Here is a 26,943-nt window from a genome sequence, read left to right on the forward strand (position 1 = left end):
TGCCAAAGCCTGGGAACATCCCCTTGAGGAAAAAGGAAGGGAGACACCTTTTGTTTGCTTGGTGAACCCTTTGTCTATGCCAGTTGTTGTCAAACTTATCTATGCATCTGAATCCCCTGGGGATATTTAATAAATCCTGGAGCCCAGGCCATCCCCTCTACCCCTTAATCAGAACCGTTGAGAATGAGACCCAATCCCTAATATATTTTGAAGCTTCCCAGGTGATTCCAGTTGGCAACACTGGAATCCAGTGTGGGAACCACTGGCCTATGTTGTTCTCAGATCCTGTTTATGTTAATAAAGCTTGTGAATTGCAACCATCGATGTCAAAGTTTCTTTTTTCCCATTCCTCTCCTATTCTTAGTTCTCGTGAACTTTGAGTCTGACAGCAAAAAGGTACACTCATTATATTTTATGCTCCAGGTACACTCATTATATTTTATGCATATATATTGTTTTGTACTGAAAACATTTCTAAAAGCCTAATCACTTTTATAATAGAAAAATATTTGCCTTAAACCCAAAGTCATTTTCTAATGTGACTGCATTTATCAGTGGCTCATCATTTCTCTAAGGCATTTTTTTCTGAAATGAAATACTCTATTCTTGGTGTCAAATCACAGAGGAATTATTCCTGAGTGCTTGAAATAATACTCTTTTTTTAGTACTGAAATGGCAGAAAAAATACATTTTCTAATCAAAATATAATCTTCGAAACTATTTTTATCATTCCCCTCCCAAATTGTTAAAGCTATAAGCTTGTACAATTCTATTTTTCCGGATTGCAACGAAAGTCCTACCAATATCACAAGGTGTTTTTAGTTAAGGAATTTAGGAAAAAGGAATAATAATAATAGCTGGCACTTAGGAGGTATTTGACATTTTGCTTCATGTCTTACCTTCATCACATCATTTAATTCTCACAGATATCATAACTCTTACTTTTTGCAGAAGTGGAAACTGAGGCACACGGGGGACGCGGAGGCTGTGAGGTCACGTCACACACTTGGTAAGTGCCTAAGTTATTTTCTTCACAGAGGCATGTGTGAATGAACAGAAATTTATAGAGCAGTTGTGTGCAGAAAGGTGCACTAACTCCTTGCACTGATGTCTCTCATTTTATCTTTATAACCACTGACATACAGGCAAAAATATGACAGGATGCTCTAGGGAAGAAGCACAGATCAAAAGCCTCCTGGCTGTCTCTCCTCCTGACTTTCTCGCCCCTGCTTCCTCTCTAATTATTCTTTCCAGTGAAACGGGGGCAGTCCCGCCAGGACACAGAACAAATACTGCCGGAGAAATGCTTTCTCCTACTTTTTTTCTCTAGATCAGTAGTTCCAAATCAGGAAAATGAACGAGTCTACAGCAGTTTTGAAGGTAACCTAGAGGACAAGCAAAGCTTCAGGTGTTTTTTGTTTTTTGTTTTTTCCCTCTAGCTGCCCAGTGACTAGAAGAACCACCACATAGACATATATGCTTATTTTTGAGATTATTCTACAAGTATGATCAAGGTGTATATTTAAGACGACGTATGAGTCAATTTTCCCCTTTTAATGTTTAATACAGGATAGTTAGAAAATACACACATATATATAAAAGAGAAAATGAAAATAATTTACCCAGAAAGGAAAAATTATGAAATTTTGGTGCATATCTTTGCAATTACATCTAGCTGTATAATTTTTTAAAAATATTTCTTTGGCTGCTCCAGGTCTTAGTTGTAGCACTGGAGATCTTCAATCTTTGGCGCAACATGCAGGGTCTTTAGTTGTGTCCTGTGGGATCTATTCATCCCAGGGATCCTTGACCCAGGGATCAAACCTGGACTCCCTGCATTGAGAGTACAGAGTCTTAGCCACTGAACCACCAGGGAAGTCCCTAGCTATATAATTTTCTTTTCTTTTTTTTTTTTTTCAGATATGGGTCATCCTGTAAAACTGTTTTATAATCTGTTTTTTCCACTTACTGTCATTTTCAAGGTTTGCACAGTATTCTAGCCTCTAGGTATATTGTTATTTATTTAATTAATCTTCTACTGAATATTTAGATCACTCCTATTTTTTTAACCATGACAAGTGATTCTATAATGTACAGATACACATTTTTGCAGCTTAAAGGAAACTTGAAAGAAAAAGAAAGTGAAAGTGTTAGTCTCTCAGTCATGTCTGACTCTTTGAGACCCCATGGACTGTAGCCCACCAGGCTCCTCTGTTCATGAGATTTCCTAGGCAAAAATAAGGGAGTGGGTTGTCATCCCCTTCTCCAGGGGATCTTCCTGACCAGGGATTGAATCTGCCTCTCCAGCATTACAGGTAGATTCTTTACCGTCTGAGCCACAAGGGAAGCCCAAAGGAAACTTAGAAATGATATAAAAACCACAGTCTAGAGTAGTCAACGGATTAATCAAAATTACTCAGTTGAAAGCTTGGCTGAAATTGATTACCAATATGGACCTCATTCCTCTATACCAGAGGTTCTCAACCCTGCAGACAATTTTAAAAATATTATGTTTGGGCCTCACCTCCACACATTCTGATGTAATCAATCTGGGGTGTGGAATCCAGCTATCAGTATGTTCAAAAACTCCTCCAGGAAGTCTAACACGCAGCAGAGTCTGATCCCCTGCTCAGCACCATGGGGCTTCTGGAATTAAGAGCACACAGTCAGGTGTCCTGGGATCCTCTCAGCAGTCACTCCTGCCCGTTATTATTATCCCTCCTGTTAAAGGGGGAACACGAACACTCCTACAATTAATTATTCTTCTTGAGCTAATAGCACTCGAGTGTTACTCTGGTGATTTCTTAGTCAATTTTCATGGGATATTTGGTCTTGAGAGCTGAAAGACCAGTGCATACTTTCATAACTGCTCAGATTTTAGAGAGCTTTGAATGTTTGTTTTAGAGCCAGTACAGGGGAAAGGCAAATGAGCAGCTGCAGCTGGAGGGAAATCTGAGTGTCTTTGGCTTTTCACCACGTGTATGCACAGCTACAAGGCCCTTTAGCATTAGCCCCGAGATCACAAAGGCTCTGATTCCTCCACCTGCCTGGTTGTTTGGTTGCACCCCCAGCATCTCCAGGAACTCTGGGGTGGTGTTTCTGGAAACTACTGGTAGAGTGTTTAAATAGCCCCATTAAAGTTATTCACTCACGCAGTAAGCTGGCCTGAGACTTCGCTGCCCCAGGTCCCAACTGTCCCACACAGGTGCCAACTGAACGAGAGCCGGCCACCAATGCCATTGCCTCTTCCTGGTGGCAGTGGAGTTGGAAACGGACTGTAACCTGAGGCTGGGGAAAGTGAAGCTCGCCTCACCCCTCCAGGTCAGAGACTGAAAAGTTAGAAAAGGACTGTTCACTATGTCTTATGTTTATTCGAAGAAACATCTGGAAGCAAAGTCAGTTGAGCTGTGCAGCTCTAGCATTTACTGATTTAGCTTTCAGTTCACAGCCACAGGTTCTATCCCAAGGCCTGGGAGGGAAAGTGTTCAGGGAGCATGCTATACATAGAATACTACTCTTAGAAATTACAGAAAAGTGCCAGCTTCCTTCTTCCTTATGGTGGATTTGTTCCTGGGGCCTCCCTGCTGTCCTGAATATGATGTGGATTCCTCAGCTCTGTATAATACATCAGAACAGCAACTGAAAGGAACGGAGGACATCCAAATGGAGCAGACACATGTCTGTTTATAAGAGAAAAGAATCTGCCTGGTCTCAGGTCTGGTTATCCAGAAATTCCTTAGAGACAAATAACAGGATGACTGGGGAGTGGTACCTGGGGGTGGTGGACAGGATCATGGACTAGAAGGCAGAAGACCCGGCTTCTCAATTTACTCCTGTCACTCGCAGGCTGTGTGGTCAAAGATAAGTCACTTCACCTCTCAGAGCTTTAATTTCCTTATCTATAAAACAGGGATAATATTTCCAGCTCACAAAGGTATAAAAAGGATTAAGTGACTTACTATTTGTGGCAGCACTTTGCATCCTGCAAAGCACCCGATATCCATACGGACAGGGCTTCTGTTTACTCAGTGAAGGATGAGTGCACCTCTCAGGGGCCACTGTAGCTCCACGAAATCAAGGAATGTTAGACAGTACCCACTTTAGGTCTACAGGCAGAGGCCCAAAGAACCCCTGCAATGGTAGGGAGGGGAACTGTCTTTATAAGACCACTTGGGAAGTCCCTCTAGCTGTTCTTCCAGTTGCTTGAAGGAGGGGCGGCATGGGTAGGGGGAAGGGCAAGAGAAGCATGGATGATCTACTGAGGCTGTCCCTTCCATCTTAAGTCTGGAAGGGACATGTTGTTGAGTAAAAGAAAATACCTGATGTAGGTTCCACAGTCTTAAGCAGAGAAAACTGATCAGAGAATTACACCCTTTGCTGGTAATTCAGAAATAGCTGTCTAGAAATAGCCTTGACTCTTTCGTGCAAATTGACATTTGTCTGTATTTGTATACGGCATCCTTTTATAGTTAAATCCGAATAGCTACTAAATCATATAAATAATAAGAAATCAGGTTAAGAGAGTATTTCCCCCCCCCCCCCCACTTAGGATCTCATTTAGCTAAAGTAAAATATGTATGTCCTATATTTAGCTTTCATGTGGAACTCAGACTCTGCTAGATATCTGACAGGCTATTTGTCTTGATCTTGATCCTAATAAGATCAATGGCTCCTGTTTGATACAAAAGAGTAATGGTGTGAGCTAGATGATAATGTAAATAATTGTCTTGGCAAAAGAGAGCATCTTTCAAGCAATGTGACTTCAGGATACATGTACAAATATTATAATCTCTTTCCTTAGGTTGAATTCTAAAAATGTTTAACATATTCCTAAGGCTAATGCCAAGAGTTGACTTATTGGAAAAGACTCTGATGCTGGGAGGGATTGGGGGCAGGAGGAGAAGGGGATGACAGAGGATGAGATGGCTGGATGGCATCACCGACTCAATGGACGCAAGTTTGAGTGAACTCTGGCAGATGGTGATGGACACGCAGGCCTGGTGTGCTGCGATTCATGGGGTCACAAAGAGTCGGACACGACTGAGCAACCGAACTAAACTGAAGGCTAATTAAATATGTTTGACCTTCATTAACTAACAATTCAAGGCCAAAATATACATCTATGTTTTTCCTATATTTGCTAGGGTTTTTTTAGGTTTCATTTTGTTTAATGAGGTGACAGGTATTAGTGAGTTTTAATACTCTACACAGAAAGCAACAAAGAAATTAAGAAGGTGATACAGTTACTAACACATATACAAAATGGTCACACGTCCTGGCATCTCTCTAATTGTTCATATCCAACCTTCTGTAAATATTCTGAGCAAGCAAGCAGGTGATAATTAATAGAGGTAGCCACTCATGGCTGAGGGCCACTTTCACTCAGCAGACTTTTCTGTTAGCCAACATTTAAAAATTGTGATATTTCACAGACAAACATGAATTCATGGATTCTCTTTTTAAAAAGCCACAAACATGGCACATTTGGCCCACCTTTCTGCATGGGAATCAGTAATCAGCGGAGTCTGGTAGCAGCCTGCCTTAGACCCACTGGTGTGGACGCTCCATTGGCCCCCTCCCCTTTCCCCCACCACTTCACTTTTTCACATCGCCTCTCTGGCCCCTGATGGATCTGAGTTTGGAGAGTTGATTTGCACAACTGCCTCCAACCTTACAACTGCATGTTCCCTTTTCTTTTCCCTTTAGCTTCATTCCTTTATCCCTCGGCAGTGCCAGCTCCTTAATCAGCACAGTTCCCAAAGAACTAATTACTTCCTCCTTCTTCATTTTCTTTCCTCTTTTCCAGCTGAATCATTCTCCTTTCTTGCCTCTTTCCCCCTCACATCCCACAGAATTTCTTTCTCTGAAGTTGGAGATTGTCTTTATAACGGTGAAGCATGAAAAGCAAGACTTCCCCCAAATGAACTGGGATGACTTGTCTTTAGGAAAGATTACACCTAAACAGACATTTTAACTTGTTTCACATTTTCACATCAAATCCACGATGGTGCCTGTACAATAACCTAATAGGAAAATTTCGAGAATCATTTAAAGCTACTCTGAACAGACTTGGTAGCTTAAAACATATTTCATCCTCAGAAAACAAAAAGATTGAATCCATGAATATAAAAACAGTTGAGAAGGCTTGTTTTCTGGAGGGAACATTTGCTGAGTGATTTTGCATTATGGTGCATGCTGTGGCCTAAAATAATCTGAGCAGTTTCCTCATTATTCAATGATGGTACAGTACGCAAACAGATGCAGCCATTTGAGCTCAAACTTCAGATAGTAAGAAAACAGGGTTTATGACAAAAAACGTTCATGAAAGTCACCCAGCTTGGAAGATACAGCCATCTCCTTCAAACCCTGTCATCCTCCATGTAGTGACTCTGAGGTGAGGGGTGGCTGGGTCCTGATTCCTGAGCACATGCTGATGGACAGGGACCACCTCAACTCGCCCCTCTCACTATGCACAGAGAGAAGTCTCCTCAGATGTCCACAGGTGATCCTCCACAGCTGCTCTTGGAGAATTCTGAATTCTGGGCCTTTCAGCCCTCTGCCATGGTCAAAGCAACTGACCCAGTATAATGATGACCTTTATGTGTCAACTTGACTCAACCCCAGGATGCCCAGGCATGTGGTGAAACCCTGTTTCTGGCTGTTTCTGGAAGAGATTAGCATTTGCATTGGCACAGAGTAAAGCAGGAGGCCATCCCCAGTGTGGGTGGGTACCATTTAATCCCCTGAGGGTCCAAACAGAACAAAACAGTGAAAGAAGGTTGAATTCTCTCTCTGAATGCTAAGCTAGGACATTAGTCCCCTCCTGCCCTCAGACTAGGACTCACATCATTGTTTCCCCTGCTTCTCGGGTGTTTGGACTCTGAGTGAATTAGACCACCACTTTCCTGGGTCTCCAGCTTGCAGATGGCAAATTGTGGGACTGCTCTGCCTCCGTAATTGTGTGAGCCTCGTTCTATATTACCTCCTCCCCCCCACACCTGATTGTTTCTGTTTCTTTGGAGAATCCTAATATGCCCCACACTAGGGAGAGATCTGTCACTCACTTCTCAGTAGGGTGAGTGTTTCTCTCTTCCACCGTGAGCATATTTGTGCTCATCTAAGCTACACATCCCCAAATCACAACCACAGAAAGATCCTGACCATTACCATCTGCCTCATCTGGTGCCTGTAGGAATGAACACTCAATTGTGGCCCTCAGATGGAAGGTCTTCCTATTTTTGAGCAGGACCCAGATGAGGACCATCACAAAACCAAAACAAATAGATTTTTATAAAAGTGCTAGTAAGAACAAGAATAAGAGTCTTAAGATGACTTATCCTTGACTCACTTCCCCAAAACTCACTTCTGACCACATCTTCTTCTTACAGACATCAGTGCATTTTTTTCAAATAATCCCCCCTTGAACAGAAATAATGACTAAGCCCCCAAATGTTTAAAGTGTGTGACTTAAGAAACATGAATTATACATGATTATACACCAGAGGTAATTTTAGGAATTAATCTGTTTTCTACCTAAATTTTTCCTACATCAGAAATATTTTGGTGAGGGCAAGGGGGAATCATTTATTCTTTGATTCTAAGACAGGTAGGAATTTTCATAGTAATGGAATAATAGGAATATGATATTGAAGATTAAAAAATCAGAAATTGTCTGTTTACTGATAATGAATATCTGAGAGAGGAAAAAACTGTCAGTTTCACATAATTCCTGAGCTCAGGGAGTGGATGGCAAGAACAGAAATAAGAATTCCAAGCCACGGACTTGTTCAATGCAGGATTGACACAAATCATCAATTTCTTTAAAAAAATGCAGTATCTGTAAAGTATACCAAAATGAGGTATGTCTGCATACAAAAAGGGAGAAAACTTCCAAGCCAAATTTGATGTTTCAAAATGGGACCCAGTAAGGGAATAACAGGGCCTAAAACTTAGAGCCTGAAGCTCTGAGAAGTTATCCGTCTGGTCGAAATCTGGAAATCCCATGAAGGGGCTGATTTAGATAATTACTGTGTATTCCAATTTTAAACTTCATTTGTGGGGAAAGCAGGAGCTCTTTTGGGTTTATTGACAAGAAGGGATTTGGGTATTTTAAGAAGTGATGTTTTGAGACTGGTCTGGTAATCTCTTCCCATTCTTGTCACCTGTGAGTCCTTCCCATCTTTTTACCCAGCCTCTATGGTACTTTCCTGAGTGGTCCTATCATCCATCAACCAGTGGGAAGCTCTTTTCTGAGCCTCTCCTCAAAAGTGGTGAGTGGGCACCACTCCTCACCCTTATCTGCAGTTCTCTCCCCACTCCTGTGCTCACTGATGTGTTGACGTGGAGCTGGGTGGCCGGTGTCACTGTGATACTAGAGTGTCCCCTCCTCCAATGTGCTCTGCTGAGAAGAAGCACGTGGTTTCTTGAAATCCAGAATTCAGCCGGCCTCAACCTGGTCCAATATTTCTAAGACTTGAGTAGGGAAACAGACCAGAAAAGGGGTGCCCAAGGATGGAGCAATTTGAGGTAGACCCAGTATGGAGAGAGGAAGTCTGAAAAATTTGGAGCCCAGAGAGAAATGCTGAGGCCTCGAGAATGCAGAGCTGAGATCCATTCACATTCCACTGGCGGCTTCAGCAAGGCCATAATTTTGTTATTTTTTTTCCTGCCTGCTTGTTTTCTTCTCTTACTAGCTGAGGAAACCTTAAAAACCCTCAAGTCAGCTGTGTGCTGGCTGAAGAGGTCCTTGTGCTGAAGTGAGTCCAGGGAAGCAGAGAGACTCTGAGTGGAAATAACACTTTGTAACAGTGGAAGGGAAGGAAGGCAGGTCGGCCAATCCTGGGGCCACTCGGAGAAAGAAAGGAGCTGCCTGGGGAAACAAAATAGCCCCGTGTAGTGTCAAAATAAAGACTCAGGCACTAGAAAGACCTGAGTTTAAACTCCAACTCTGCCCAATATCTTGACCAAATACCTCAACTTGTTGAACTAAATGTACTACCAAATGGAAATTCTAAAAATATTTAGCATTATGGGTGCTCTGGGGAGCTTCCAGGTGAGGTGTGGAAGCTCTAGCACAGGGGTCCCCCACTCCTGTGTTAGGAACCAGGCTGCACAGCAGGAGATGAGTGGTGGGTGAGCAAGTGAAGCTTCATCTGTATTTACAGCTACTCCCCAATCACTCGCATCACCCCTGAGCCCTGCCTCCTTTCAGATCAGTGGCAGCATTAGGTTTCTTATAGGAATTCAAACCCTACTATGAACCGTGCATGCCAGGGGTCTAGGTTGTAAACTCCTTATGAGAACCATCCAGAAACTATCCTTCCCCTCCACCACCAGGGTCCATGAAAAAAATCACCTTCCACAGAACAGATCCCTGGTGCCAAAAATGTTGGGGACTACTGGTCTAATCTCAAGAGTCAGCCTTGGAGTCTTATTGGCTATGAATGGGACCACGATCTTGGAACCACAAGGGCCAAGTCACTTGAACCACAGGAATCACCAGGACCACTGTTCTGACATGCTTGAACTTGTGAAAGAATCCCAGCTCCCACCTACCTAATTCACAGTGGGCTCTATGATTAGGCTGGTCTCTGCTACTCATAGGTACAAGGATTTCTTAGCCAAAATAGCTCACTTTAAGATATTATCTCACTGGGTTCTAAGTAAATATTATTTCAGATGAACTCATTTAATCATGGAATAATATAGGCAAAGGGGTACAGCACGCAGTTGGTTCTCAGCACAGTGAAACTCCTATTTCTGTTTCTCCTTGGCTCAAGACACACAAACGGTGTCTTTTCAAGTTTACTCACAGAAGAAACCTCAAAGACACACGAAAGAGGAAGGGCTTTACTCCTTGCATCCAAAGCTCTGTCTAGGTGACATCCTGCCCTTAATGAAGTAGTCTTTCCTGGCTACACCCACACAAGCTGAGCTGACTGCCACCTCCTTTGTGCCTCTCCTACTATCTACATATTTCTATCGTTGCGGTGATCCCACTATTTTGCAATGATTTGTTTACATGTCTGCTTGTTTACACAGATGCTAGGCAATAAGCTCCTTGAAGGGCAGGCAATGTGTTGTATTTATTTTTTTACCTCCAGAGACTTGCACAGTGGCCAGCCCATAGTAGGTATTCAATATTTAAGGAAGAAATGGAAGGACTAATAAGCCAAGAAGGAAATGGGCAGGAAGGAGGGGTAGATGCTAGGGGATCTCCTCCCCAACGGAGTGAAAAAGTTGGCTTAAAGCTCAACATTCAGAAAACTAAGATCATGGCATCCGGTCCCATCACTTCATGGCAAATAAATGGGGAAACAGTGGAAACAGTGTCAGACTTTATTTTGGGGGGCTCCAAAATCACTGCAGATGGTGACTGCAGCCATGAAAATAAAAGACGCTTACTCCTTGGAAGGAAAGTTATGACCAACCTAGATAGCATATTCAAAAGCAGAGACATTACTTTGCCAACAAAGGTCCGTCTAGTCAAGGTTATGGTTTTTCCAGTGGTCATGTATGGATGTGAGAGTTGGACTGTGAAAAAAGCTGAGCACCGAAGAATTGATGCTTTTGAACTGTGGTGTGGGAGAAGACTCTTGAGAGTCCCTTGGACTGCAAGGAGATCCAACCAGTCCATTCTGAAGGAGATCAGCCCTGGGATTTCTTTGGAAGGACGGATGCTAAAGCTGAAACTCCAGTACTTTGGCCACCTCATGTGAAGAGTTGACTCCTTGGAAAAGACTCTGATGCTGAGAGGGATTGGGGGCAAGAGGAGAAGGGGATGACAAAGGATGAAATGGCTGGATGGCATCACTGACTCCATGGGTGTGAGTCTGAGTGAACTCCAGGAGTTGGTGATGCACAGGGAGGCCTGGCATGCTGCAATTCATGGGGTCGCAAAGAGTCGGACACAACTGAGCGACTGAACTGAACTGAACTGAACACCCCTTTCCTTACTTCTCACATCCAAGCGCCCTACCCTTCCTGTCTCCCTAGTCTTGCTAAAGTTCCCCTATCCTGGGCCTCAGGAAGCATCACTTTGGCTTACAGATTGGGAAATTTTTGTCCTCACTAGACAGCTAATATGGACAGAGATGTATGTAAGTCACAGCATGAAAGTCATATGATTTATTCCTGGCCAACAGGATGTTCATGGAAGTTGTTATGTGAGACTTTTGACAAAGCTTGCTATTCATTTATTTATTTTTAATTAATTATTTATTTGGCTGTGCTGGGCACGTGGGATCTTTAGTTGCAGCATGTAGAATCTTTTTATTTTTTTTCTTTAGTTTCGACTAGTGGAATGTTTGGAGAAGGCAGTGGCACCCCACTCCAGTACTCTTGCCTGGAAAATCCCATGGATGGAGGAGCCTGGTGGGCTGCAGTCCATGAGGTTGCCAAGAGTCGGACACGACTGAGTGACTTCACTTTGACTTTTCACTTTCATGCATTGGAGAAGGAAATGGCAACCCACTCCAGTATTCTTGCCTGGAAAATCGGAGGGACGGGAGAGCCTGGTGGGCTGCCATCCGTGGTGTCGCACAGAGTCGGACACGACTGAAGTGACTTAGCAGCAGCAGCTGCAACGGTGGAATGTTTAGTTGTGGTTTGTGAACTCTTAGCTGCAGCAGGTGGGATCTAGCTCCTTGACCCGGGATTGAACCTGGACCCCTTGCATTCAGGGAAGCCCCCTGAAAAAGCTCTTTTTAAAAGAGACACAGTTATCTATGTCTTTGCCTTTGCTCTCTGTCCTTCCTACTTGGAAGCATGGAGAGAATTTCTGGAGCTGAAGCACCAATCTTGGAACTTAGAGGAAAAGGCCCAATTATAGAAATCTCAGGCCTGATACCGTTAAATCATGAACCAATGTGTGCTATCCCCTATCACTGGGTTTATAATTATGCAAGAAAATAAACCTGTATCTATGAAAGTCACAGAAATTCAGCCTATGTTACTTGCAGCTGAAGTCAATTCCAAACTGATCATCTAGTCTTCTTTCTTTCCCTCAGACATGCCAAGGTCAGTTCATTTTAGAACCTTTACACTTGCTATTCCTTCCGCCTGAAATGTTTTTCTCTTAGCTCATCACATGACTTCTCAAAGTCAGATATCAAGTTAGAATGTCACCTTCTCAGATGTCACCACACTGCACCCATCATTCTTTAATAATATCATCCTATTTTATTTTTTCCACTGCTTTTATCACTCTCTGAAATGCTCTCTCCTTTGCTTGTTTCTTTTTGTCTTTGTCCATTCAGGTTGCTATAACAAAATACCACAGACTGGGTGGCTTAGAAACAAAGAAAGAAAGTGAAGTTGCTCAGTCGTGTCCAACTCTTTGCGACCCCATGGACTGCAGCCCACCAGGCTCTTCCGTCCATGGGATTTTCCAGGCAAGAACATTGGAGTCGGGTGCCATTTCACAGAAATGTATTTCTCACAGTTTTGGAGATGGAAATATGAGATCAAGGCACAAAAAGGCCCTGTTTGGTGAGAGCCTTCTTCCTGGCTCATAGCCAGTGCCCTCTCTGTGTTTTCTCACTGGCGGAAGGGGTGAGGGATATTTCTGGAGCCTTCTTTATTAGCACGCTAATCCCATACATGAGGGCTCCATCCTATGGCTTCAGTATCTCCCAAGGACCCACCTACTGGTGTCATAACACTGGGCATTAGAATTTCAACATAATAAATTTTGTGGGGACACAAAATTTTAGACTATAGCTCTTCTTGATCATCCCTAACCATGAATGCAGGGACCTTCTCTATTTTTTCAGAACTGCTGTATTTCTGGCACCTAGAAAAGCACGTGGCATATGGATGCTCTATGAATAGGTCCCCAGAAAGGAAGATGACTTCCAGAGTTGGAAATGAATATGTTTCCTCACCGAAGATACTGTCACATGTGTTGAATAGGTTTATAGTTTAGGAAATTATGGGTTAAATACCATTTATGTCCCGACTGCTGTATATAACACCATTTACATGAGATAATGAGTTTCAAGTTCAGTTTCTCTTAATGAACTTACAATGTTGATCACAGATCATCTTGAAGCTTATACCTACCTCCCTACCTTTTATTTCTAATATAGCTCATCAGATTTTAGCTCCTTGATGGAATTTTTTTCTTTGATTTAAAATAAAGTTTAGAAGGTAGGATGAATTGAGACAGTAGCACTGATGTATATACGCTGCTGCTGCTGCTGCTGCTGCTAAGTCGCTTTAGTCGTGTCCAACTCTGTGCAACCCCATAGACGGCAGCCCACCAGGCTCCCCCATCCCTGGGATTCTCCAGGCAAGAACACTGGAGTGGGTTGCCACTTCCTTCTCCAATGCATGAAAGTGAAAAGTCAAAGTGAAGTCACTCAGTCGTGTCCGACTCTCAGAGACCATGTGTAAAATAGCTTGTGAGAAGCAGCTGTATAGCGCAGGGAACTCAGCTCAGTGCTCTGTGTTGACCTAGAATGCTGGGGTGGGGGTGGGGAGGCTCAAGAGGGAGAGGATATATAGCTGATTCATGTTTTTGTATAGTAGAAACTAATACAATATTGTAAAGCAATGATTCTCCAATTAAGAATAAATTTAAAAAATAAAGTTTAGGTCTATTTTTTTTTAAACCCACTCCATTTCTGGTAGATTTTTAAAAATTGATTTCTTGAATGCCACTACTTATCCTCCTTGTAGGCCTTATCCTATTTCACATCCTGCTGTGTGAAAATTATACTCAAACCCTTTCAAAGGCACCTTGCCTAACTTCCTGTCCTCCCAAGTGGTTCCTGAACCTTTAATCTTTTTCATGGGTCCATTTAAAAGCAGAAGAAATATTCTTATTCACTTTGGGACCCTCTGATCCACTCTGAATTTCTGTGCAAGGAGAATGGCAGACAATGAGACTGCAAGTAAGACCTTGACATTTAGGAGAGTAAATTATTTCTTTTAATAGATGGAATGGGATTTTTCATCTAGAAACCATAGATGCAGACTTGATAGAATGGGGCAATCCCGCTACACACCCTTAAGGACTAAAAGGCAGACTAGTCTGAATAAGCAAAGTATTTACAAATTAAATGGTAAAAGTTAAGTCCAGGAATACAGACTGGGGACAGAGGTCATGTGTTGTTTCCCTATATTTGTTCTCTCTCTTTTCCTTAGTGTTAAAGTCCTTCTTTTATTTAAGGTGGCAAGGATAAGAGAATCCTTTTCCTTGTCTCCCTCACAGTGAGATGTGGCCACATGATGCAGTTCTGGAAGAAGTTCTGTTTCGGTCTGCTTAAAAAGAGAGGACCCAGCTGGGAAGTGGCCTTTCGCCTTCAACCTTTCTTCTGGTCTGGAACTGGGACTCATGGCTGGAGCTCCTGTTGTAATCTCACATCATAAAGTGAAATTGATGGAAGCCATAAACAACGGGCAACAGGAACGCTCACTTGTGAGCCAGCATGCTATGCTAAGTCACTTCAGTCGTGTCCGATTCTGTGCGACCTCATAGACGGCAGCCCACCAGGCTCCCCCGTCCCTGGGACACTCCAGGCAAGAACACTGGAGTGGGTTGCCATTTCCTTCTCCAATGCATGAAAGTGAAAAGGGAAAGTGAAGTCGCTCAGCCGTGTCCGACTCTTCACAACCCCATGGACTGCAGCCCACCAGGCTCCTCCATCCATGGGATTTTCCAGGCAAGAGCACTGGAGTGGGGTGCCATTGCCTTCTTTGGTGAGCCAGCATACCAGTTCTAAACTGGCCATTCTAGGGCTTCTTTTCTGTGACAGAATAAACCCTGGTGTCTTTAAGCAACTGCCACTTTGAATTTTTGTGTTCAGTGTAGCCAAATGTAATCCATTTTTATACAAATGTTCACATAGCGAGCTTTAAAAAAATATCCCAATGCCTAGGCTGCCTCCTGGATCATCTAAATCAGAAACTCTAGGGATGGAATTCAAGCATCAGCAATTTTTTAAAGCTTCCCCGGTGACTACAGTGCGCAGCCCAGGTTGAGAATCCCTGCTTCAGGCTGACAGGCCTTATTTTCAGCATGTTCAAGAATCTCTTGGGGGATGGGGTGGTGCTTGTTAAAAAAGTTGGATTTCCAGGCCTCATTCCCTAGAACTTTGGTTCTGTCAGTCTGAGGGCACCCCACATGATTCTGAGACAGGTTAATGCATGAATCCCATTTGAAGAAACACTGCTTTTTAGGCAATGGAGCATCTTTGAAAGTTTTAAAGCAAGGAAGTGACAAGATTAGAGGAGAGTTTTAGCAGGATTAGTCTGGATCTAGTGAGAAACTGAAAAGAAGAGGTGAGAGACTAATGGTGAGGAGACCATCTGGAATAGTTGATGGCCTGAGGGGACTTGAGTCTGAACTAAGTGGGTGGCCACATAAATGGGGTGAAAAAGAGATACAACAGATGTTGGAAAAGATAAAACAGCACAGGACTTAATAACTGACAGAATAAAACTGTGGGAGACTTTGAGATACTTATTTTTAGTAACTGAAGAATACCCTAGGGGTTTGATGCCTTCTGGGTTAGTATGCATCCCCCCCTACAACACACACACTTTGGCTCAAACTCAGTTAAATAGCTGTAGATTGTTAGCTTACTATTTATCTACACCTGCAAATGTTAAGTTGATTTTTGTTAACCTATTGTAACTAGAGTTTTCCATTGGATTGGAAACATTATTTGCTAAAGCAGCACTTCTTTTTAAGATTAGACACATTATTCTAACAGGAATCTATTTCATAAATTTTAGTATTTATAAGTATATATAATATATGTATGAACAAGCAATATACATATGTATATATATGTATATAGACAAGCAATTAAATGGTTTTCAGGAAGTTTTCACTTTTTAAAAAAAAGTCATGTCTTCTAGAGCAGAGGAAATAAAAGAACTGTCTGGTGGTTTAGTTACTGCTCTGGAGTTTGCTTTATATAGGTATCTTTTTGGATGAGACACATCTAAACTTTCAAGGGCTAAGTGTTTACAAATGGTTTTTAAAAAATAATCTCAGTAGAAAATGGTTGTTTAACTACTCAACATAAAGTCACCAAACAGATGTTAGGATGATATTTATCAAATAACCTGAAACATGATTACCTTCTGAGTAATTCTAAAATATAGAGTGCCCACTAATTTCTCATAAGAATGAACATCTATGCCTCAGAAATTGATCTTAAGTGTGTTCTTCAAGTTCTCTCATTTAAAAACCAATATATTGGTTTTATAGTTATAAACCAGAAAAAAATAGTCAAATATAATAGAAATATAAAATATAAGCTAATGTATTTGCTCATTTTTTCCCCTAAAGTCTGTATCAAGACACAGTTTTTTCCCTCTTATTAAAGTTTAGTTGATTTTTAAATTGAAGTATATGACACAATGCCTTTTAAGAATAGATTTAAAAGTACCAAGTACACTTAATGAACAAACAAGGTGCACATTTCCTCATGAGCTTGGCACCTGGTATAAACATGAAATAAACACAGACTTGCTCTCTTGCACTTCACAGAATAAATAATAAAGTGATGAGGAGTTTTCTAAAGGTTGTTTTAGATTTAATTTTCTCTCTAAATTGAAACATCTATTAGAAAGCTTTAACAAGGTAAAAGTCCTTCAGTTCAGTTCAGCGAGTGCTCAGTCGTGTCCGACTCTCTGCGACCCCATGAATCGCAGCACGCCAGGCCTCCCTGTCCATCACCAACTCCCGGAGTTCATTCAAACTCATGTCCATTGAGTCGGTGATGCTATCCAGCCATCTCATCCTCTGCTTCCCCTTCTCCTCCTGCCCCCAATCCCTTCCAGCATCAGAGTCTTTTCCAATGAGTCAACTCTTTGCATGAGGTGGCCAAAGTACTGGAGTTTCAGCTTTAGCATCTTTCCTTCCAAAGAACACCCTGGGCTGATCTCCTAAAGAATGGACTGGTTGGATCTCCTTGCAGTCCAAGGGACTCTCAAGAGTCTTCTCCAACATCACAGTTCAAAAGCATCAATTCTTTGGCGCTCAGCTTTCTTCACAGTCCAACTCTCCCATCCTTACATGACTACTGGAAAAACCATAGCCTTGACTAGACGGACCTTTGTTGGCAAAGTAATGTCTCTGCTTTTTAATATACTATCTAGGTTGGTCATAACTTTCCTTCCAAGGAGTAAGAATCTTTGAATTTCATGGCTGCAATCACCATCTGCAGTGATTTTGGAGTCCCAAAAAATAACGTCTGCCACCGTTTCCACTGTTTCCCCATCTATTTCCATGAAGTGATGGGACCAGATGCCATGATCTTAGTTTTCTGAATGTAGAGCTTTAAGCCAACTTTTTCACTCTCCTCTAAGTCATTAGGTCTGTTCAAAAATAAAAAGGCTAAACCTCAATAGGCAATGGGAGACATGTGTCTAGACTCCCTATCACACCTGGTATGGTTAGTAAGAATAACACTCTTCTTTAATTGGGTATGAGTCAGTCCTTTGTCACTTGCTCCTGAGTACAGTATCAGTCCCACTGAGGGCCACAACCTACTCCCAGCCATGCAGACCCGAGAAAGTGAGTGTCCTATATGTGGACTGTCAGGTGCCTAATATTCAATGTATTAATTACTACTTCCCCCTGATATTTTTTTCTGCAGTTGATTTTGCTCCACCTTCAGACATCAGTAATTAAATCGGTTAGAGCAAAGTGCTAACCATACTGGGGATTCTTTGTGAACACATACATCCATTTCATACAAAAAGTATCCTATTTCATGATCACAAATCCCACCCCAATATGAGCTGCAGTGCTGCAAATGATAAAACACTGGGTGCTGGGAAGTGCAAAGATGTCCAGAAAGTATGCAGATTGCTGTTGCTGTTCAGTCACTAAGTTGGATCCGACTCTTTGTGACCCCGTGGACTATAACACACCAGGTTCCTCTGTCCTCCACTATCTTTGCAGATAGTGTTGGGCAAAACTCCATCCCCACCACGCAAAACAACCCAGAGTCTGTATTCTACTGCAGATGGGGGAAGGAAATTTGCTGTGGGTTGAATTACCCTTCTGTGTCCACACCCCTCCTCCCAAATTCATATGTTGAAATCCTGACACCCAGGATCTCAGAATGTGACCTTATCTGGAAATACGTTGGTGCAGGTGCAATCAGTAAAGTTAGCATGAGGTCATAGTGAGTGAGTGAGTGAGGGAGGTCGCTCAGTCGTGTCCGACTCTCTGCGACCCCGTGGACTGTAGCCTACCAGGCTCCTCTGTCCATGGGATTCTCCAGGCAAGAATACTGGAGTGGGTTGCCATTTCCTTCTCCAAAGGAAAATGTACAGTAGAGTGGCCCCCAAATTCAGTATTACTGATGTCTTATAAACAGGAAAATCTGGACACACGTACATCAACACAGAGAAGATCGTGTGGAGTTGGAGGCAGAGATATTTCAATAAGCCAAGAAATACCAAAGATTGCCAGCAAACCACTAGAAGCTAGATAAAGAAACAGTCTTCACAGGGCACTAGCCTTGCCTTGATCTTGGGCCTCCAGTCCTGTGAGAAAAGAACTTTTCATAGTTTAAGCTACTCAGGTTGTGGTACTTTGTTACTATAGTCCTAGAAAAGTAACACTGAATTGTCATTATCTTAGATGGATAGCATATTCTTTTGGTGCAGATATAACTCACCTTTCACTATCTGACCAGTGAGAGGCGGATTCGTTTTGATGTTTGGCAAAACTAATACAGTGTTTCAGGTTTAAAAATAAAATAAAATTAAAAAAAAAAATTAAAACCCCAGCATCTTTAATAGGAAGAAAACATAAAGGACAGTGTGGGTGACCTGGCGTGACTACAAACTAGGCTTCTTTTACTACACCCCAGGCCTCCTCTATAATGTGGATCAAAGAAAGCTGAGTTAGCTGCCTCCATAGTCACCAAACACCCCTTCTGCTTTCTCACCAAACACTCCTTCCGCTCTCCATCACCCCACATAATCACTGCCCCCTCAGGCAAGGTGCTGAAAGGAAGCACCCTGACTAAGCTGCAGTTGTGGAGTTTCCCTCTCCCATCTCAGTATCCTAGCAAACAAGACAGGAAATGGACACACAGGGAGATGGGAAAAAAAGAGCAGGAAAGTCAAACAAGAATCAAACACAACTAAAATAGACCAAAAAAGAAGAAAAGACACGAGGAGAGATACAAGGAGAAAAACATAGGCCTGGCTGGTCAGGAAAACAATTGCTGAAGGGAAAACCCTAAAATCTGTGAATACAGACCCCTAGGATAATCATGATATTGTTTCCGGAAGCCATTAGGAGATTAAGATTCTTCTTGTGATCACAGTGCGTTCACATCCTAACATTATTTCTGGAATTCAATCATAAAACTTCTGGCATGTGCTTATTTTTTTTTTTAATCGCTCAGTTCTGTAGAGAAAATCTATGTGATTCTACATGAATTAACATAGAACATTAGAATGATAAAGCCAGATGACTCAGAAATCATTCAATTCAATTTTTGAGGTGTACAGAGAATTTAACAGTCTCGTCCAATGTCACACAGCTTATACCAGAGTTAGGCTAAAAGATTTTGTAAATATTATGATTTATGAAGAATCTAGGTTGATTTATATGAAGAAAATAATCTTAAACCTAACTACTTTTGAAACTTCACATCTCCATAGTGTTTTTAACACATTATAGAAGAGGTCTTTCGATAACCATCTGGGAAATTTCAGCCTAGAAAGTTTTTCAGAAATAAAGTAAGAAGCCTAGGTAAACAAAAATTTATTCCAGATGGAATATTTGAAAACTATTTGATGGATACATATTTTTTATATAAATGTATCTGACCACCTGAATTTTAAATGTTTTGTTAATAATTACAGTAAAACTGCTGCTGCTAAGTCGCTTCAGTCGTGTCCGACTCTGTGAGCCCCATAGACGGCAGCCCACCAGGCTCCCCCGTCCCTGGGATTCTCCAATGGAATGGGTTGCCATTTCCTTCTCCAACAGTAACATTAATATGAACTTAATACTAGTATTTTCTGGATGCTAGGCAGTCTTCTAAGTATGTTACTTTACTTACTTAAGTAAAGTAACATACTTCTAAGTATGTTACTTAATTCTCAGAATACTGTATGATTTGGTCCCATTATTCATCAGCCCTATTTTGCTGATTAAGAAATTGAGGCAGAGAGACAATATCTTTGCCCAAGGTCACACTATTTGTGAGTAGTAAGGCTGAGATTTGAACAATGGCAGTCTCACTCCAAAGTCTATGTACTTAGCCACCACACCAGACTGCCATTTACCACCCTGTGAAGCAATTGGCATATCAGTTCCCATGTATCCCTAGTAAGTGGTGAATCCAGGATTTTATCCAGGCTCAGATGGTAAAGAATCAGTCTGCAATGCAGGAGACCTGGGGTCGATCCCTGGGTTGGGAAGATCCCCTGGAGGAGGGCATTGACAACCCACTCCAGTATTCTTGCCTAGAGAACCCCCATGGACAGAGAAGCCTTGCAGGCTATAGTCCATGGGGTTGCAAACAGTTGGACATGGCTGAGTGACTAATCATACAATCTGATTTAGAGTCAGTGCTCTTTCCTATGACAGCTATACTGCCTTTCATAGTAGCATACTCAAACCTCGCTTTCACTCTCATCAGCAGCCACTAACAGAAGGTTGTGGTGTGAAGACCCAGAGCAACACAGACACCATAGAAACATATAGGACAAGGACTCCTAATCACCAACCCACCAGCCACAGCATAAACTAGAGGGTTTGCTAGAGGATATTGTCTCTTCTGGTCCTCCTAGCTCATGCTCTTTTGTCTTCACTCTCAGGAGATGAATGTGGTTGATGGAACAGACACTAGACCAGGGAGCATGAGGCCGGGGTTGCATCCTTGGAGCAACCTGGGAAGGGCAGAGTGCCACTGCCAGGGTAGGCATCACCCAGCTGGCTCCCTAAGTCCTCTCAACTAACTCAGGAGTAAGCATGACAACTAGTTTACAAATGAGGGAACTGAGATTCAGAGGGTTAAGTAATTCCATCAAGATCAGCAAATATGGTATTCAGCGCAGGTCTGCCTGACTATAAAATCCTCATACACACTCATATGACCAAGTTGCTTCTAAAGTCACTTTAAATCCTCCAAAACTCAGGTTCTGTAAATATAAAAGGGAGGATATTTTGCTAACTCAGTATTCTCAGTATCATGGAGCCCTAGGGATTCTTCAAAGGTGTCTCAGAAGTCATTTTTGGAAGGAAGTTCAAGGAGACAGGGCCCAGAAAGCCAGCTACCCCTGATGGGTGCACATGTGTATACATGCATGCACGTACTCATAGATACACAGAAACACCGAGCAAGGCCCCGCTTAGCTTTAACACCTAGGAGAAGATCAGCATGGCGAAGGTACAGTAAAGAAAGAAAAGGCTGTACCCAAACGTCTGCTGATCTAAATACAATTTGAGAAAGTGTTTCCCTTGTGTCTGTGAAGAAGGTCTGCTTACCCAGGGCCAGCTAGTGAGAACCACACGGAATCTTCTTCTCTTGTGGTCACCATTCCTTGAGGACTTCAATTGGTCAGGGATAGAAGCCATATAGCATTTGTGGCTTAATTCTTTTTTTTTTTTTTTTTTAACTTTTAACCCAAACTATATTCCTCCCCAGAGAAACAAATTGGTGCTTAGATGATCACTATCAGGCAGGCATCTTGATGCATGCATGGAGAGCCAAGCTTACCTTCGTCCCATCTCTGTAGCTCATATCACTTTCACTAAAAACTACATATGTTGAAAAGAATAAACCCAACGAAAGGCAAGTGTTAATCATGGTAACAGTGATCACACCTTTTTAAAAATACTTATTGAGGTATCCTTTACATACTGTAAAATTCACTCATTGTAAGTGGGCAAGTCATTGATTTTCAGAAAACATACAGTTGACAACTATCACCCTAATTCAAATTTGGATTATTTCCATCACTCCCAAGGATGCCTCAAGCTCATTTGCACTTACTCTCTGTTCCCACCCTAGGAAACCACTAATATACTTTCTGTTTCTTATAGATTTGCTTTCTCTGAGCATTTCACTTAAATGGAATCATATAATATGTGGTATTTTCTGACTGTCTTCTTTCATTTTATGTACCCTTTTGGAAGTTCATCTCTTGAGCATGTCTTAGTATTTCGTTCCTTTCTACCTGACATCTTTCTGAATGGCAGCATTATATGGAGGAAAGATCATGGTTTTCAGAAGCATGCAAACCCGGGCCCGATTCAAGTACCACTTTTTAGTTGTGTGACTGGGCAATTTGCTCAACCTCCCTGAAACCAATTTGTCGAATAAAGATACTAATCCGTCCCTCAGAGGATTATTCTGTCAATTAAATGGATTGTACCAGCAGACAATGGGCACTCAAGAAATCTAGTCTTTCTGTCTACATTCCCCAGGAATCATTGCTTTTCTTACCCCTGCATCCAATTGTAAAGTGAATCCTTCAGCCTCCCTACCAACCTTCACAGGAAGCCTGAAATGAAAGCCTGCATAACCAGCAATATCAGGAATAGAATTCCACCCAGGGGAATCACATCCTTCATTAATGGGGTCCAGATGGTGATGGGTTTAAGGGATTTTCCTCAATTATCTTGCTGTCATTTTTCAGAAAGGTTAAACTCTATCTCATTATTTTAAGGAGGAAAATGTTTCAAATTCTACACCAGAACATTCAATAGAGTTGACCTTACTTTTGCAAGGCTCTAAGAACAACCCGTTTTCCCACGAATCCTTATAAACCTGCCCCAGTAACATTCCTCAAATAACATGTAAGCAAGTAGTGAATGGCTATAATTCCCTGAATTAATAAAATTCACCTCAAATCCTCAAAACTTAACTGGTACCCGATAGTTGCAGACTCTTTCTTTCCTAAACCTTTAGAAGTGTGTGTAGCAGAACAGACTAAACTGACCTCCTTGTTCATTTCTCCAGTACCTCTTATCTGATTAGAACATGTTCTCAATTTGAAGTCCAGTTCAAAGGAATCCTGGATATAAACCCACCATAAACTGTTACACACACAGTTTACAAATATGCAGTTCCTTAGCTCTGAGCATAAAACTGTCTGTTCTAAACCTGTTTTTTCTTCTGAACCATTGCTTCTTTATAGACTTTAAGCCACCATGATTCCCTTTTGTGTTTCTGATTGTTTTTCTCTCTTCTTCTCTGATACTTTTCACAGCTGCATTTCCTCCCCCAAATCCTTAAACATTTAGATTCACTCGCAGATTCACTTCTTGTTAAGTATAGTATAACAGACAAAACAGAAAAGGACAATAATGTTCAATACTGCTACTAAATTAGGTTTGTAACATTTTATATGTCTCTCACTTCAAGGAGATTAGTAGAGTGTATCATTTTTCATCATGAAATATAAACAAGTTGTCAAATGTAAACTAGTTATTAAGAGAGGTGACATACAGCTTTCTAATCTTTATATACCAATAACTGTCACCATATTTATTAATGGCACTAAAGATAAAATGATTCTTTCAAAAAAGTAAATCGGATATAATTCCTATAAGTTATCAATCTACAACTTTAGCACAAGAGTCTAACTAGAACTTCTACTGTGATATAATCATACTGATAAAGACAAACATATAAAGGCTAAATCCAGACTGAATGAAACACTTAAATCAATGTACCTGCATAAAGATTCCTGTGTTTCCTTGCTCTTTGTACTTATCTGAAATAGGAACTGTTAACAAAATCCACAATTAAATTTTCCCCCACTATTGAGAGATCAGGAGGAAGTGAGTATGGTCTCAGGAGAGAAGTTTTCACTCACTGTCTTATCACCTAAAATAGGCATGAGAATCCATAAATGTGATAAAAAAGAATTAAAAATAATTGAGGAAGGGAGCAAAAGCAGCTTAAAATTAGTTATATTTGTGAATTTCCCCAATCCTGAAAAAGTTTTTCTCAAATTCAAATTTCCCTTTCATACACTACAGTGAAGGGAGTAATTTATATCCAAGACTTTATTTTAGGGATCTTATTTTAAATGGTATCATAGGAATTTGACTCATGGTATAAATAGTTTAGTAAATCTGGGATTTAGCAAAGATTTTTGTGCAGTACATGTTTAGTAGCAGATGACAAAATAATCTTGAGGCATGATGGTTTAACTTCACTTTGGTGCAAAAACATCTTAAGCCTCAAATTCCAAAATGTGGCCAGCATACTGAAAGTTAATTTTGTAAAAAAAAAAAAAAAAGACACTTAATGACCCAAATATTCAATACATATACAAAAATCACACAACTTTTGGATTATAATTTGGCCTATAGTTTGTTCATAGCTCTCTAGACAATCCTGATCTCTTAAAACCTCACATTTGCAGCAATCATCTCTGAGGCTTTGATCACTCTCAATATCCATTGTGTGCCAGCATTCACACATCATATACATGAATTACCAAATAATGCCAAGAGGCTCCTACCCGGAGATGGCAGCAAGTTTTTGGTGTGCCTGGCGGGCCATTTCACAGCCTTTGGTTCTTGTCTTGTGCATTTCCGCTCGGAGAGAGGGGCAGCTGACCGAGACATCCCCAATGGAAATGACCAGTTCTCGGTACACGGCCACTTGCGTGTTGAACTCTTGCACAAGCTGGAAAAGAAGTGAGTTTCTTTCATAAGACATTTATCAACAGAAAGTTTGCTATTTTTTCCTACCTAAACAGAGGCTTACACTGACCCCCGAGCCACCTCAAATATCCTGCAAAAGAGCCTACAGAGTGTTTAAAGACTGGGACACAAAGATTGTTCTCTTTGTCCAAGGCAAGTGTTTATTTTTCATCCCTAAGTCTGGTCATGGAAGTTCTATTTCCAGACCTACTTGCTCCCATCCGTTCAGACTCAAGTTTCTGACGATCGAGAGCATATTTGGAGAGCTACCATGCCACTCCCGGGTCACCAGAGAGTGATGCTGGCAACTCTCGCATAGAATGTTCCCCTCTACTACAGCTGGGATGTGAATTTGAATTGGCCTGTGGATTTCAAAAGGCCGAAGGTGGGTTGTATTAGGCAATCCGTTCACTTCCTGCCAGACCACTGAACAGTTCAGGCTCTGGTGTCTGACAGGAAGACCCGCCACAGCCTCTGCGCTGGAACCTTCGTCCCCTCCGCAGAGCCCTGTGCGTCCTGTTTGGGTTTGTTTGCTCCTCTCTCCCCACAATACAGCACTCTTACCTTCCTAACCCCTCCCTCCCTGGTGAGCCAGCCAGTTCACCGAGTCTTTCGTATTTGCCATTCTCCGAGGGGTTAGAAGGATGACCTACAACCGCTGCCCCCAAGACTCTCTCCGCGGCACTTCTTGGCGGGTCCATGACGACCCAGGTGTCACCCCGAATCTGGGGGACTGCAGATTTTAAAATAGTGCATGTGCACGTGATCGGCATGGAGGAGATGAGGGTGGCGGAGTGGCTGGCACTCAGGCGAACGATTAACAGACACGATTCCCCCACATCTCCAAAGGGAAAAGAAAAAAAAGAAAAAAAGGAGACGCATTTTCCACCTACCATCTTGCAATCGTCCAGGGCTCGTTGGCTTTTGTGGGCGCTCTCGGAGCCGCTGCCCCTGCGATCCCAGTCCCCGCTCTGCAGCGGGGGCTTGCTGATCTGGAAGATTGAGGAGCGGGTGGACCGGCTGGGGCGCTTTTTGCGCCCATTCGGTGCAGAACTCATGCATACACATCCACCAAGCCGAAGCCGCTGGTGCAGTGCGCCCCGGCGCGGGCGGCCCGGTCGTTGCCCTGCGAGCCGCCGCCGAGCAGCCGGAGCTGGGACTCGAGGCGCGGCGCTCACAGGGTTGGGGCTGACTGCGCGGGTGGGTAACCTTCAGCTTGAAGGAGAGCCGGGGAAGCGCTGGCTGTGCCGTGCAGCATCGCTTCCACTAGAAGCGAGGAAGGGGCTCGGTCAAGTTCTGCTCAGCAACACTGCCGGCCCTGTCCCGGGAGCTGGGCGCTGGCGCGGGCTCGCACCGCTTTCCGCTCGGCATGGATCGCAAGGCTGGGCGAGAAGGAACACGCCGCCCGGCGGTTCCGAGTTTCCATTCAGATGGACAGTTTTCAAAAGCCTGCGCTGCCAGGTGGAGGGGGGCAGGGGGTGGGGGTGCAGCGGGGAGAGTGTCGCTCTAGCTTCGGGTGTCTTCCCACGGCGGCGGCGCTCCCCTCCCTCCCCAGTCACCAGGCCTGGAAGGGCTGGCTGTCCCCGAAGCAGGCAATTGGTTCTAATCCGCTGTCTTGATCCCTCGTCTCCACGGGGCTCGCCTGTTTGAGGATCCCAAATGAATCCGTGGCGGGACTGGCAGACGCAGGGAATCAGTCCGGCTGACGTGGTTCGCGGCCCGGCGCATCGATAGGATGGGAATACTAATGTGATCCGTCCATACAACCCCCTTCCCCCTCCAGGGCTTATGCACTTATCCAATCAAATCCCCGGGAACATCAATTGCAATATTACTTCATCGGCTCTATTATTAGAAACGAAAAGTGTCATCAGAGTGGAGCACATTGCCACATGCTGGGACCTAAACCCAGATTCCAGATCAACCAGTGTGGGCTTTGAGGCCCTCGCCGCCAGAGACATTCTGGGGCCACAAATGAGCAGAACCCATCGAGGAAGAAGTGAGGTTTTTACCTCAGAAGGAAGATCTCTTGATAACAGTATTTTAAAATAGCTTTGTTTCCCTGGGTTTTGTTGTGTTTTTGTTTTTGTCTTTTTCAGCATGTGCAGGGAGGGAAACCAGCAGCAGTGGGAGCAGAAGGCAAGAGGCCTTCAGTCAAACTGGTCCTCCAGCCATCCCATCCCATCTTAACTAGTGAAATTTCTGGTCTTCCGTTCCAGAGGCTTAGTACCCAGCTCTGAGAGTTTCCCAGTGGAGGTCTGAACAAGAGCCAACAGGCCTCCCTGGACACT

General features: G+C 42.7%; 1 protein-coding gene and 1 long non-coding RNA gene across 2 annotated transcripts in view; one reads left to right on the forward strand and one right to left on the reverse strand.

Annotated features, from left to right (window-relative positions):
- The window catches only part of LOC123330523, an 80,781-nt gene extending 66,240 nt beyond the window's left edge, over positions 1–14,541 (forward strand). The window contains exons 3-4 of the long non-coding RNA XR_006546482.2: positions 952–1,009; positions 14,216–14,541. This is a non-coding gene — a long non-coding RNA (uncharacterized LOC123330523). The remainder of the gene's footprint in view (positions 1–951; positions 1,010–14,215) is intronic.
- LOC102398570 (regulator of G protein signaling 7 binding protein) overlaps positions 1–26,342 on the reverse strand; it is a 105,216-nt gene extending 78,874 nt beyond the window's left edge. Inside the window, exons 1-2 of the mRNA XM_044932394.2 lie at positions 25,546–26,342; positions 24,469–24,635 (exon numbers count right to left, since the gene is read on the reverse strand). Of these exons, the coding sequence (XP_044788329.2) occupies positions 24,469–24,635; positions 25,546–25,710 (332 nt within the window). The 5' untranslated portion in view covers positions 25,711–26,342. The remainder of the gene's footprint in view (positions 1–24,468; positions 24,636–25,545) is intronic.
- Between the last annotated feature and the right edge of the window lie 601 nt (positions 26,343–26,943).

The sequence above is a fragment of the Bubalus bubalis genome, chromosome 19 (genome assembly GCF_019923935.1).
Source record: "Bubalus bubalis isolate 160015118507 breed Murrah chromosome 19, NDDB_SH_1, whole genome shotgun sequence".
NCBI classification, from domain to species: Eukaryota; Metazoa; Chordata; class Mammalia; order Artiodactyla; family Bovidae; genus Bubalus; species Bubalus bubalis.